This window comes from Ictalurus furcatus, chromosome 3 (assembly GCF_023375685.1).
Source record: "Ictalurus furcatus strain D&B chromosome 3, Billie_1.0, whole genome shotgun sequence".
NCBI classification, from domain to species: domain Eukaryota; kingdom Metazoa; phylum Chordata; class Actinopteri; order Siluriformes; family Ictaluridae; genus Ictalurus; species Ictalurus furcatus.
Genome location: NC_071257.1, coordinates 23,444,856 through 23,460,556, shown reverse-complemented (window position 1 = coordinate 23,460,556; position 15,701 = coordinate 23,444,856). Strand labels below are relative to the sequence as shown.

General features: G+C 36.3%; 1 protein-coding gene across 2 annotated transcripts; it reads left to right on the top strand.

Annotated features, from left to right (window-relative positions):
• The first annotated feature begins 4,131 nt into the window (after positions 1–4,131).
• On the top strand, positions 4,132–15,636 carry abcb10 (ATP-binding cassette, sub-family B (MDR/TAP), member 10). Of its 2 annotated transcripts, XM_053621605.1 has the most exons (13): positions 4,132–5,176; positions 9,184–9,384; positions 9,592–9,794; positions 10,304–10,438; positions 10,821–10,967; positions 11,062–11,197; positions 11,313–11,408; positions 11,544–11,753; positions 11,855–11,934; positions 12,068–12,248; positions 12,388–12,431; positions 12,518–12,552; positions 13,939–15,636. In XM_053621605.1, exons 1-13 carry the CDS (start codon positions 4,786–4,788, stop codon positions 14,192–14,194), a joined length of 2,115 nt encoding a protein of 704 aa, XP_053477580.1. In that variant the 5' UTR covers positions 4,132–4,785; the 3' UTR covers positions 14,195–15,636. The 2 variants fall into 2 exon arrangements, with proteins under 2 accessions (XP_053477580.1, XP_053477581.1); XM_053621606.1 differs by lacking the exon at positions 10,304–10,438.
• The last annotated feature ends 65 nt before the right edge of the window (positions 15,637–15,701 follow it).

The window sequence follows — 15,701 nt, the reverse complement described above, 5'->3', positions numbered from 1 at the left end:
ACATTTTTTACTTCCTGGTAGGTTGTCATAAGGGTCCCACTTATGTTTGTATGTAATAAAGCAGTACTGGCACACACTTTCTAATATAACAAGCTACATTCCCGGCTGAAAAAAAAAAATAGAATGCCTCACCGAAATTGTAATGGATTTAATGCTTATAATGGGAATTGTATAGGTTTAAATGGAAACTGTAATGGTCCCTGTTTGTTGCCTTCTATTGGTGTCATGTTTTGTCTATTGGATACCATTAAGACCCAATAATGTTAATGGTATTAATAGTTAGATGATGGTTGATAATGATATTTGGAAAAAATTAGAATGTCTGTATGGTTTCTATTGGGTTTTTCCCCCCAGCAGCGTTAATACATATATTCAACAACAACCATACAGATATAAACACACATACATACATTCATTCATTCATATATTTATTTTGTTTGGGACAGTACTGATATTGTTGACCAAAATACTATGTTCCAAGAATGTTAAGAAATGGTTCCCCAAAAAAGCTGCTGGTCAGTCATTTTGGCATGTAACTATAATAATAAAAGCAACATCTATAGCTATTATTTTGATAATACTTGATCCACACCACCAAGTGTCTGCTAACGATTACTGGTTTCCAGAACATTCAAGGAAGGTTTGTGTTTTTGTCCCAGAAACAAATCCTTTTTTACTTTATCAAGGACGTTTATATTGGTTATGCTTTACGCTCCTCTAATAGTCTCTGGACCCCATTTTGAGAACCGTGTCTTTAGAGAAGAGTTAACTTAATGTCGATACTCTGTAGTATTTGTAAACATATTTTCTTTTCATATATTCTGGATGGATATAAAGTCTAACATTTCTTTGTAACATATGCTCCGACTCTAAAACACTATCTACATGCCAAGCGCAAAATAATAACTAAGAGCAGCGCTATCCTTGCTGTGTACATGAATCGATGAATCGTGCATCCTCGAACATGTCTACGAGGACTGATTTTTTATTTTATTTTTTTGTTACAAAAACCGGAAGTACTTAAACTCAGACTAAAACGGTTTCCGCTTTGTATTTGCCTAATAAACACGGGCATCTTTTCCAACATACCTCGACATGGAAATGATTTTTTGCTTTATGTTACCGTTTGTGACAACGAATTTCAGTTTTACGCTCAGATATTTTTCGGTTTAGTCTACGACATAAAATACACCAGTAATACCCCACTCATGAAAAACAAGTTGCTAAATGGGACTACAGACGTTGTCGGGAACATTAAACGTCATCACGCCAAACAGAAAAAAAAACTTTGCAGATAAACTGGTTCAGGTTTGCTGTGCACAAGTCCTCCAAAAATGTGGATGAGAATTCATCCACAGAGTAAATGCGTGTTATGGAAAAATGTTTTTAAATCAAGTTAGGAAAAGTTGTCGGAAGCTTGGTGATGGTGACGTAGAAGTCGAGCGACTGTGCTGTAGTTCGTTTATAGCATAGGGTTAGCATTTTATTTCTGGCGATTGTATTTACGCTTCAAACGTCATAAAAGTTGTTTATTTGGACAAAATTTGTTACTATTGTAAACTTTTGTTGATTACAGAGCTTATTTCTTGCGATAATCCAAAATCCTATTGGGTTTTATGGAGGAAACCCAACTGCTAACTTCCGGGTTCCGGTACAAAATGACGTCATCCCCTGAACCACTCTATAGGGATCACACTTGCGAAATACTTGCTTTGAGTTAAAACTTTAAAGAGTTAAATTTTAATTTTTGAATCGAATTGTTTCTTTGTTACTAATGGCTTTACTCTTTCCATCCACCCTACATCAAACATACTTGAGGCTTTGAGGACGTGTTTTATATATCCAGTAAATTAATCAAATTGCAGAAATAATTACTGTTGTATAGCCCCTTTTGTATATAAATGAACAACAGTTGGAATTTCTCATATTTATTGTGAGCCTGTGCTAGTTAAAAAAAAAAAAGGATGATGTATTACATTGTCAATGTGACATTGTTGTTGGCATACAAGTATACCAGACTTCATTTCATAAAACTCATTAATCATGTTAACAGGTTCACCTGGCTGAATCTTGCATTCGGAGTGTGTGCAGTGTAGTTTCCCCCAACAAATATCTACTGCTTGATGGGTCCTGTCATTTGACAGAGAGGGTAACAACAACAACATTGTTGTACATAAAAACAGAAACACAGAAACTACTCAAACACAAAATTATAATGGCTGATGACAGTGACAGCCTTGCTTTCAAGTCCTCAATGTGTGACAGGGCATCATCCAATGCACTTAAAAATAGGTGATTAAAAGGTATGCATTATATAGTTGTGTATGTGTAAAAGGTTCAGTATATATGTATGTTGAATTGTGAAAAATGCGGTTGCACATATTGTCAAGAATACATAATACATGGAGTGAGAGTTCTTATGTAAAAAGTATTAAACTAATTTATTAGTATGAAACGTGCTAATGTTTTGCACAAAAGAGCTGAATGCTGATTCTTTAACTATTATACAACTGTAGCAGCTAACCAGTGTTCAATGCACCGGACAGAAAAGGCTAGTTTCAGTATGTTGCCTTTGCAAGAATTTGCTTGTCAACAAGTAACTGTATTACAAAGGTTAGCATGCACACATACTGTTGAGAGGTAGTCATGGTCTGTAGTAGGGATGGACAGGTCAATTTTGAAGTATTACTTTTGGTTATGACATTTTAAAAATCAATCATCATTCATTCATCTTTAGTAACCGCTTTATCCTGCTATCGGTTGTAGTGGATCCAGAGCCAATCCTGTGAACACTGTGAAAAAGTTTTGCCGCACACAGACAGGTAGCCATATGGAAAAGTACCTCATGCCCACGGTTAAATATGGTGGTGGCTCTTTAATGTTTTGGGGCTATTTGTTTACCAGAGGACCTGGACATTTTGTTAGGATACATGGCATCATGGACTCTATCAAATATCAACAGATATTAAATGAAAACCTGATGGGATTTGCCAGAAAGCTTAAAATGGGCCATGGGTGGCTCTTCAATGATACAATGATCCAAAACATACATCAAAATCAACACAAAAATGATTTACAGACCAAAAAATCAAGGTCCTGCCATGGCCTGCCAGTCCCCTGACTTGAAACCCATAGAAAACCTGTGGGGTGAACTAAAGAGGAGAGTCCACCAGTGTGGATCTCGCAATTTGAAGGATCTGGAGAGATTATGTATGGAGGAATGGTCTCAGATCCTTTGCCATGTATTCTCCAAACTCATCAGGCATTATAGGAGAGGACTCAGAGCTGTTACCTTGGCAAAGGGAGGGAGCACAAAGTATTGACTAAAAGGGTGCCAATTATTGTTGCATATTTAACAGGTTTTTTTTTTTTTTTGGATAAACCTGTGTTGTGTTTGCAATTGTTTGATATAAATGAGAATGTTAATAATAAAGACAAACTTCACAGTCGTCTTTGCTCTTATTTACCAAGGGTGCAAATTTTGTTATAGATTTTTATTTTATGACTTCAACATTATCGAGTCAGTACAAAAACATTTTAGATTTCCAAACATTAGTTTTCCAGCACAAAATTAAATGTTAAGTCTCCAGAAAAACCGTGTCTCCAGAAAGTCCAAACTCCAAAGTCTCCAGAAGAACCGTGTCTGGTTCTGCAAGATGCTCAATAAAACTTACAGCTCATTTCCTTATAAACTTGCACTAATTCTATCTGAGACTGCTTTTTTTTAAGCACACCAAATATTGCATTTGTTTCATTTATTACCGTTTACTGCTGTTTATAGTATTTTTTTTAATGGAGAAACATTTCATTTGATTATTTTTGAAGGCATCTTTGCTCTACAGTAAAATCTAAATTTTGCATCTTATATAAAAAATCAATCATACAATTAATAAATGAAGTATCATTTTCAACAGACTAGATGGCTTAACAGCTTTACGATTGTTCTGTACTGAAGTTAGAGAGTCGTGGAAAATAGTCTACCATTTAGGTTCACAGACTTTTTCCGTTGTGCTTTCAGCGGAAGTAAATTTACGACGCGAAGGCAGCTTCCGGCAGGAAAAAAAACCCCGGAAGTTAGAAAAGGTCGCTCACGACAGCACTCTCCGCACTCACTATGTGAGAAAAGTACGCTTCCTCTTATCTGCACCTATTTCAGAGTAGTGCTTGAATAATACTTTAAAAGTATTATTATAATACTAATAATATTTTAAGAGTTGTGAGGTAATAACCTGTGTAACAGCTTCGATCAGGACATTTGCTGGGGTAACTTTTATTTCTCGCTTATGTATATATATATTTAATTATATAATTTTGTTTATTTATTGGTGCCGGTGTCGTTTTACTTTTATTTGCCACGATACACTTCACGCAACATGGACGCTACAGGGAAGGACATGTAGGACACAATAGTGTGTGACAGGTTTTGATGACATTTGGGAGTGCCTTAACCTGTTTGGGTGTGAGTGAAGATAACAAGGGAAAAGGCTGTGTGTAGCTGTCAGACACAGATAATGTTTAGTAACCGTCAGAAACTGAGCAGCAGCCTGACTCACAATAGGCTTTCCTTCTCTGAAGATGCCAGGAGCTGAAAGTGTGCCCTGTGAATGGGGACTAACCTATCAAGAATATGTGTTTAGTTATTAGTTTAGCTAATTGCTCAATAACTAAGAGCCAATGGGACAGTAATATGCTTTCTGCGTGGTTTTGGATGTGCTTGTGAAGATGATCGTTATTGAAAGTGAAGGGGACCAAAGCTAAAGCCTCAGTTCAGCTTCCTTCCTCTAAATGTGTGGAGTAATAATGTTGCAAATGTCGAGATTCGCTACCAGGAAACTGTTACAGCAGTGGAATATCACCTGCAAAAACCCAGTAAGACTTTACCAGATGTCTGGTCTGACTTTGATGAGATCCCAGAGAAAACTGGTCTGTAAAAATGTATTTGAAGCATCCCTTTTTACCCACGTCCGACTTGGCGTGACTTCAGGTCCACGTTGTGTTTGGACACACTTCAGGGCCTCCACTCCATTCGCTTTTTACAGCACGTCGACAGACTCCAGGCAAGCAGGCGAGCATGCGGGCAGTGAAGTCAAGACCAATGACAGACCTGGGCAGGTTTCCACAAATGACTTCAAAAAGTTATTGCAGCTCGCTCATCCAGAGCGCTGGCGGCTGTCAGGTAAAATGCACACACTTCAACTACAGGGATGGCAGCTACAAACCTTCAAATCAGCCACCCAAACTCTGACCTCAAGCATTTTTATATGTTCAATTGCTCTTCCATTCTTTACAAAAATAAAAGAAAAAAAGGGTTTCTAAGGGGTTCGACTTGGGAATTTTTTTTCAAAGAAATCCTCTGTCCCGCTTATAACCTAGAGTTGTTTCAGAGGGATAAATTGAGGAACACTTTAGTGTGTTAGATGGAACATTTTTTGTGACATTTCTAAAAACCTTGATGTAGGGAAAAAGTGTAACGTGTCCTAATGTACCAAAGCAATGACCAAGCAATACTAAATCTCTCTCATGCTGATGTGATAAATGTTATCTACTGGCAGAAAGTTCAAAGCAACATTAAAATCAGAGCAGAATCATTCTTAAGCATCTCCATACACTCCTAAATATGCAGCTTAGCATGGCTTAATGTGTTATAACAGCAACTTAGAAACACCAGTGTAAGTTTTCTTACACTTTAGTGATTGATTATAACTACTGTCTACTGAATGACACAATAAAATAAAAATAAAACAGAGTTTCCAATGAATCTTGCTTAATTTAAAAGATTATTATGGCCTAATGAAACCTCTGGTCAGTGTTAAAACAGTGGCATAGGTTTGAAAGGAAAAAGCTAAGCATAAAATTTGTGATTATATTTAGTTATGAAGTAATTCTTCTGTTTTTTTGTTTGTTTGTTTGTTTGGTTGTTTTTTTTTAAATAAAGCTAAGCACTTCAGTGTCCCCCTTTTTTCAAGTGTATGAAATTTATGCAGACTTGGTACACTTTTAGAGTTTTTATTTTTTAATAGTGTTTCATATTATGTTAGAATTGTGGTTATTAAAACATAACAGGATTCTACTGGGTGCTGTTCATCTCATGGGAGTTAAAGTCTGCATTTTGGTGGCGTTGTCATGATGATGCTTATGAATCTCTGGGGGCCATAAGCGACATGCTATTTGTACAGGATTCCACATTACTTTATTTTTCAAGCTGTGACTCTATCAACTGATTATAAAAACAATACACCTACATGAATTCCAGAAGTGAAACCACCTTCATGAAAAACCACATAAAGTGCACATTAATGCACACCATAAATAGATCCACAACCAGTATGTGTATAAAAATGCCATTAATTTTATTATTTTCTGTGAGGTATAGGGAGGATTGCACGCCAGTTAAAATGATACATAAAGTAAAATTTCTCTTAATGAACAATTGATTAAGATGTTGTTCTAATAAAAATACTTCAACATGAACTACCCAAGTAAGACCACCTGTCAAGTGGCTTTTGTCATTTCAACCATATACAGCTGGTACAGTACAAAGAGAAATGAAACGACGTTCCTCCAGGAACATGTTGCTACATAAAACAATACAGTAACCACATGAGATCAGAATTAAGTAAGACTTGCAGATTTCTACATAATGTACACATGCAAACGTGTACAAACAGCACAAGACAATACAGTAACTACTAAAACAGGACAATGGGCACAGTATATGACAGTATAGTCCCGACCAGTACACAGTTCTAGTGTGAAAGTGTCAGATATAACAGATAGTGCCAAATAATAACAATATAATAAAAAATGCTGTGAAATGTAAACATAACATACTATGACGTTAGGGTTGCAACTAATGATTCTTTTTATAATCTATTAATCTGTTGATTATTTCTTTGATTAATCCATTAGTTGGATTGAAAGGCCAATTTTTATTTTCTGTTTAAAAAAACAAAACCAAAAAAAAACATGTTATTTCACATTCTGCTCAATGTTGTCCTTCAAACATTGTGCAAATTGAAGGCTATGAGAAAGGCATTAAATGTATCTATGTGGACTATGCTGTACATTGTGCAAAGAATGTTTTTAGATATTAACATTATATTTTGAAAACAAAAAACAACTGATTGTCCACAAGCTTTAAAGCAGAAGTTAAACCACTATATTAAAAATGCTTAAAAAAACAAAACAAAAGCACAAACTAAGTGTGAACTGGTAAGCGGTTGAATGTTCTGCAGTAATACACACATTCACTCATTTGAACACATTAACATGTTACTTTATTCTTTAAATGTATGACACTTCTTACATTTATATACAATTACATGTTATAACCCCATTACAGTTACTGCTCTTATAAAAACACAACTAGTTTTGTTCTAAATATAGCATCAAACAACATATTTGATCAAAATGAATATATTAGTCAGAGTTATTGCGCTTCCTTTCTATTGTGCGCTGTTTGATTGACGCACATGTGTGGACTCATGCTCATTCAGTGAAGTTTAATGGAGACTCACTCGCTGTCAGGACGAGGCTTTATGTAAAATGTAAATACCGGCATGAATTCCTAACATTTACAGAGAAGTATATAAAGGTAAAAATGTCATTTCTGCAGTGAAGAAAACGTGTCTGGAGCACATTAAACAGCACATGCATCTGTCGCAGCATCTGACACCACGAGCCACGTTAATACACTTACAAGTTTCTTTGAAGCGCTTAATATAAAACATTCTCATGTTTTGGACAACCTGGATCGTGCACTTTTCCCACAGCAGCTCACTCTGTGACCTCCGCTGTTTTTTCAGATGTGTTTTATTCATACAAATGCGTTCTTCACCATTGTGAAGTGACGTCATTGACGGGGGTTATCCACAGTGACGTCACAGACCCAACTAATCCATAATGGCATTCATTGTCAATCATTTTAATTATCGATTTTATCGATTAGTTGTTGCAGCCCCATATAACATAGTATTCAGCAGATTACCTTATACCATATATGGACATGACAGTTATAGTTAGAAGCCTGGTAAAGAGTATAGTGGTAACAATATGTGTCCAGAATACCATACAATAAGTGCCCAGAAATCCACACCCTTTGATAGTTCAGTTGTATCTATTTTACCTGTTTTTTTTCCCTCTTGATACACTTACAGCAACATGCAGGGAAAACTGCCCATAGCTCCATAACCAGTGGGTGTATAAACATCAGATTAATTGTAGTAATAACTTTTTAGCTATAGGGAGGATTGCATACCACTTTCATTTTCAGAATAAAAATCTACAGCACAAAAATTATCTACAGCACATGACTATCCAAATCCTGGGTTGCAATTTATTTTAAATCTGCATTAAGTTATGCAGTCCCCTCCAAAAGTATTGGAATGGCAAGGCCAATTCTTTTTTTTTTGCTATACACCTGAAGACGTGGGTTTGAGATCAAAAGATGAATATGAGACGATAGATCATATTTTCAGTTTTAATTTCCTGATCTTTACATTTAGAAGTGTTAAACTACTTAGAATGTGGGACCTTTTGTTTGAACCCATCCATTTTTTTTAATCAAAATAGTGATAAATAAAATAAACAAAATAGTGATTAGTGATAAAACATATTGGAACATGTGACTGACAGGTTTTTCTTGTTGCCCAGGTGTGCCATGCTTGTTTTTTGATTGCTTGTTTAAACAGTTAATAGCTCTGAATGTCTACTCTTGGAAGACTGTATTTGTTGTTAAAAAGGATAAACCAACATGAAGACCAGAGAGCTGTCTATGGGAGAAAAGCAAGACATTTTGAAGCTGTGAAAATAGTATCTAAAATTGTACCGAAATCCCATATGAGAATTTATTTTGCACCACCAAACAATTAATATTCTACAAAAGCAAATTTGTCTCATGCATAATTGTGGTTGCCATCCCTTCATGTGCCTATTTGTCACGCCTGTCTAAAACCCTGGAGACACCAATGTTCAGCTGCTTTTTTGCAATGTAATTTCAGTTATTGTTTATTCCAGCATTATGTACACACAGAGGGCATTACAGAGACCTCATATACTGAGTTTTCAATGTTGAATGTGAAAATCCTATTAATACATAAATTGTGCTGAGCAATTTAATATGCTTAATATGCACATAAGTGTTTGACTATTGTTTTTTGTGCTGCCATCTGAATTTCCTCACAGCTGCCGTGAGCTTCCTGGTTGTCTCCAGTGCTGTCACCATGTCTGCTCCATTTTTCCTGGGTAAAGTGATCGACACTGTCTACTCAAACTCATCTGAAGAATTTACTTCCTCCCTCACCTCCCTGTGCATCATGCTGGCAGGGGTATTCCTGTGTGGTGGTGCTGCCAACGCTGCACGTGTATACCTTATTCAGGTCTCAGGTGAGCTTTCAGCAGGAACCACAATGCAAAAGCTGCTTGAAGAACAAATGTGTTCTACCTTGTTTATTTATGATTGTTGCAATATAGAAACATTAGCAGTATATTTTATAGTGGAGGTTGAATGAATGAGAGTCTGAATGAATTAAACTGTCATCACAGATTCACTGTTTGACTTGAACACACTCTTGTCTGTGATGGTTTTTGCAGGGCAGCAGATTGTGAGAAACTTACGTGAATCCCTTTTTTCCTCAATTTTGAGGCAGGAGGTGGGATTCTTTGATAAGACCCGCACTGGTGAGCTCATTAACCGCCTTTCATCAGACACTGCTATAGTTGGAAGTGCGCTCACTGACAACGTGTCTGATGGTCTACGGTCAATTGCTCAGGCTGGAGCTGGAGTCAGCATGATGGTGAGCAGCAGTCTAAAGCTAATAGATGCTGTGACTGGAATCACGGCACTCAATAATGTTCACTGACATTTGTATTTAGCGTTATTTAGTTTAATCTGTAGTCTGTAGTTTAATCTGTCTGGATCAGAACCATGGATATAAACATTTGGAGCATTTTTCCTTCTGCAAACACACTTTGGTTTCTTTGTGAGAGAATATTTCGTTCACTCAGGCAGAGAAGAATCGGTCTGTTTGTTCTGACATGTGGTCATATATGTAATCCTAATGGTTTCATAACAAGCCATAGTAATTTTTCATCTCTGTTAGTATAAATGAGATGGTTATGCTATTTGAACTTGATTACTTATACCAGCAATTCTACTATTCTATTACTATACTGTAGGAATATTTACCCTGAATTGTTAGGTCTTCTAAACAGGCCTGTTGCATTGGTAATTGCATAGATAATTGAATACTTCTCTAATACTAATAGCTCCCTGAATTTCATCTCTTACTTTCCTTCTCTTTAGTTCTATGTGTCACCCAGTCTTGCCACCTTTGTCCTAATGATTGTACCACCTATGGCAGGCCTGGCAGTCATCTATGGAAGATATGTGCGCTCTATATCTAAACAAACACAGGATGCTCTGGCACAGGCCATGCAGGCAAGAACCAGATCTTTGTGCACTTTATTTAGTTGCTATAGCAATAATACTGCATGCACCGGATCGTTTTATGGGGCTTTTTCTATCAGGATTGGATCATGATAAGATTTTAAGCACATCTGCTACACATTTATACTTGTAGTCAAATGTGTCTCCGGTTATATTTATTTGTTATATTGTGCATAATATGCAAATAAGCTAATAACACTTGATAACCAAATTCTAGTGTTTGTGGCTTCCACTTGTTCTATATGCAAATGATGACTGCAGCATCAGAAATTGCGAATTTCCACCTTGTTCTTAGTTTATTAAAAGTCTTAATTTACGTAGTGTTAATCTACTTATTACTTTAACTCTTTACACTTTTCTGTGCATGGTATAGCTGGCAGAAGAGAGGATCAGTAACTTACGGACAGTTAGGGCATTTGGCAAAGAGCTGACAGAAGTGCAGACCTATGCAGAAAAGGTGGAGTACGTCCTCCGACTGGCTAAAAAGGAAGCTATGTTTACTGCTGGTTTTTTTGGAGTGGTATGTCTTTTTAAAACACATTTACAAATTTTACCTGTACACATTCAGCAATTGTATTCAAACCACAGTGTTTAAACGGTATATGTGTGCGTAGACGGGCCTGAGTGGCAACATGATCATCCTGAGTGTGCTGTATAAAGGTGGGCTGCTGATGGGTAGTGAGCACATGACCGTAGGAGAGCTTTCCTCGTTCCTTATGTATGCCTTCTGGGTGGGCATCAGCATTGCTGGTGAGGACAAATTACTCTGCATCAAACATATGCCATCGGTACCTCACACAATAACAGACAAGTCACAGTAGGTTCATGTAGTGTCCCTAACTCTTTATGTATTCTTAATTGCAAGGCCTGAGCTCATTCTATTCAGAGCTGATGAAGGGGTTTGGAGCTGGTACACGCCTGTGGGAACTGATGGAGCGGAAGCCTGAATTTCCTCTCAATGGTACATGTAATCAAACTACATATTTTGTGTTTTTATTCAAATGTTATGTGGTCATGACACAAATACTTACCAAGCATTGTGGTGATCAATGAGGCTGAAAGACCCATTTAACCCTGTGTTCCACTTGTACCCCAGAGGGACTTGTGTTGAGACCAGAGCAGCTGAAGGGAGCTCTCGAGTTCCATAATGTGTCATTCGCTTACCCGACAAGGAAGGATGTCCTCATTTTCCAGAACCTGAGTCTGACTGTGCCAGCTGGTTCAGTGATGGCAGTGGTGGGGTCAAGTGGCTCTGGAAAGTCTACTCTTGTGTCCCTTCTGCTCCGTTTGTATGACCCAGACTCAGGTGAGTACTATGGTCTGTGAGCACCTTTATTTTGCACTAGTACAGAGAATCAGACTTTTTCACTAACAGTTCTGTTGTAACAATTTCTCACTCTGACTTAGGTATGGTAACTATTGATGGCCATGACATCCGGAATTTGAATGCTTATTGGCTGCGGAGTCGTATTGGAACTGTCAGCCAGGTAAGCAGCACCACAAGGAAATGGTTACATCAGTACACTATGTCACTGTTATGATTATTTATTCCTTAGAATTATCATGGTCACAGAATGCCTGAGGTATAGTATTTTTGTTTTGTTTTTTTTTCTTGCGTAGGAGCCAGTCCTCTTCTCCTGCTCCATAGCTGAGAACATTGCGTACGGAGCATCAGATCCCAGTCAGGTCACCACACAGGACATCCTACGAGCAGCACAGATAGCTAATGCTCATGACTTCATTAATGGATTTCCCAAAGGCTTTGACACTGTTGTTGGAGAGAAAGGAGTACTACTATCAGGTACCAAAATAGATCAATTAATTTTTTTGTGTGGGCATTTTAAATATTTTATTCTGCTTTCTTTCTCTGATGCATTCTCTATTATGAATATGCTGATATTTCAAACTTGGTGTCACTAATGGATTTATTGGATGAACAGGTGGACAGAAACAAAGAATTGCTATAGCAAGGGCCCTACTAAAGGTAATTAATCATGCTTTCCTCCAGCATATTCCATAAGACATTTCATTCTACACATCATTGAAGTCTATTTTTTTTTTTTTTTATAGAACCCCAAAATACTGTTATTGGACGAAGCCACAAGGTAAGATGTTAATTTTTGTAATGGCAGTGGTCTAAATAATTCACATTATGTTATTAGCAATGCATCACATAAACAAATAAATTGATTTATTTGAACTGCTGTGCCAATTTTTGGTTAAATATGGCTACCGCACCATTGTTCTGGTTATTAATTAGCTGACCTGTCAATTGCTTTTGGTTACATTGAGCCATTGGGCCAGGTTTTTATTGACTGTTTGCACACAGTCCTGTTTGTAATACTGAACTTACTATGATGTAGCTTGGTTACAGAAAAGGTTGTGTGCAATATAATATGTTCCACTACTTATGTCGATTATGTAAGCCTAATGCTAGAATGCTGTAGTACATCTCGTAGGACTGTGATTTATATTGTTAAATATGGATATTGTTAAATATGGATAATGAATGTAGATTTCATATGCCCCTATGAGACAGCACTAAGCTGCTTTTTTGTGCTCATCTTCACAATCCAACTGTAGGTCTAGGCTGAATGTTAAGTGGCTTAAGATTGCAATGTTTCTTGATGAGAGCCTATACTTGTTTAACAAGATTGCAGAAATGAAAGTGAAACACTTACCATTTAGTATGCTATCAAATATGTCTGCATGAGAAAAACAATCATGGCCACACGATTGTTTTAATTAATCATTGTAGTAAATTATTGGTGCTGGGTGTTTGATAACAAAAATGCATATTCAGAACTCATTTAAGTCCAACATATTATACTTGCATAAAGGTTTAACGGTAAGCTATTCAGACTGCTCTGTCAATTCTTGTCAACAGTTGTAACATTTACTTATTTACTTTCAAGTCCTGCTTTTATTCACGACATTGTAGAGCATTACATAAAAGGAAATTAAACTGAATAGTATAATTTATTAAAGAAAATTGGATTCATAATAAATATGAACCCAATTTTCTTTAATAAATATACTATTCAGTTTAATTTCCTTTGATAGAATGCTCTATAGTGCTATTAATAAAAGCTAGACTTGAAAATAAAATAGGTACAGTAAGTCACTGTCTTTTGCTCTGATATTCATTTCCATTTATGCTAACAAAAGATTCATGAAACTGTTTTTGTTTACATCAGATGTATTTTTAGTTCATGTATTACAAGCCAGAATTGTAGAGATGTGGTTATCGGTTGTTTTTCAAACAGTGTGGATTTGAGCTTGCTGATTAGAGCTTATAACATTGCCGATTAATGTAAAAAAGTAATTGTCTAAATTGTGATTTGACTATTTTCAATTATATAGGATTAATGTGCTGCATCACTGATGGTACTGATAGTCATAGATAGTACTGATCAGTTCAGGCTTATTCTTTACATATGTACAAATATCATAATTTCGTTCTCTTCCTCTTGTGCCCCTCAACCCCACAGTGCTCTGGATACAGAGAATGAGTTCCTGGTGCAAGAGGCCCTGGAGCGCTTAATGCAGGACCGCACTGTGCTCATCATCGCTCACCGTCTCTCCACCATCCAGAACGCAGATGCTGTGGCTGTGCTGGACCAGCAGCATGTAGTGGAGTGTGGCAGTCATGCCCAGCTTCTCACCAACCAAGACGGTCTTTTCCGCAAACTCATGGAGAAACAGGCCTTATTACATGCTGATCCGAAGCTGGCTCTCGCCAAATAGGAGACATTCTGACATCTGTAGAAATTACTAATGAAAATGAAAGTGTATGCACATGGAAGTGCAGTGTCAGAAGAAAACAGATGTAATTGCTGTAGTTGTACTTGAGTGCCTATTTGCAGTACAAACTACCAGTCAAAAGTTTGTTCATAAGAAGATTTTCATTCTTTTATAATATTAATGAAAATATTTACTCTATTAATGAACAATGGAATTATGTAGTGATTGAGAAAAGTGTTTAACAAAAACAAACAATTTTATATATAGAATTCTTAACAGTATTTCTGATGTAGCTTTCATGATACAGCTTCACCCAGGAGGTGTTTCTTAAGGTTCCTGGCTGAGTGCTTGTTGGCTGCTTTCCCTAAATCCTAAATAGTAATTACTTGTTTGGGAAAACAGTTTAATCTTAATTAAACATACTTGTTTTAATTAAAAACCTATTTAAAATATATTGAGTCATTTCTTTCCCTCCCAATTTGGTAATTTGCCAATTTCCTCCCACTATGTCTTTAAATGCCTTTAAAACAATGAAAAATGTGTATTCAATCGAATGTGTACAAACTTTTGACTGGTAGTGCGTGTTTACTGAAAATCTGATGTCAACACTCAACTCCAATGTTTATAACAAATGTGTAAAAACGTAACAAACACAAATGACTATTTATTTAAGACACTGCCACTACATACAGTATGACTGGAAATTATTTTTTTTTTTTTGTGGTTGTTGTTTTTTTTAGAATCACAGATCATGATTCATATGATCATATTATTTGTTGAATAACAGTCATGAACTATTTTATACACTTTCATACAGTAGAACTATTCCTAGTAATACAATTTTCAGGATATTAATCATTCTAATCATACAGTAGCATGTGATGCAGTGTCTTCCTTGCTGGTAAAATGCAGGTATGCTTTAAATTCATAAAATGATTTTTGGATCTGGAAAAAGCTCATTATTATTATTATTATTGTGGTTTCTGTTTAACTGTATGTAATGAAATAATTGACAGTGTTTGCCTACACTGTGTGTGTATTTCAGTTCATAAACAAATCAGCTGGTCAATCCTGTATCAAGAACTTGCACATTGTTTATGTATGTGGGGAAATAAGTCCACTGCTCTATAGGAGAAGGATGCATCCAGAACTGTTGTTTTACAGCCATCTTTCAAACTATTGGCCTTCAACACAGTGAACAGTCCATAATTGCAAACACGTTAGAAAAAACATTAGCATGAATGACCACCAAAGACCAAACTAACCTGAGAGATGATTATCTGTGCAACCATTCACTGTTAAAGAGACAAGACTGCAATCAAAATAAATGTTTTTTAAGTGTGATGAATAGAATATTTATTTTTAAAAAGCTGTGGACATATTAAAATGATCATTGTGCTAACGTCTGAAAATTCTTTATATAAATAAACTACTGATTGAATTAATTACAGTGTCAAGAAGTCTCTCACAACTCAAACATGATTTATCTAAAAGCATGTGGTACCAAAAG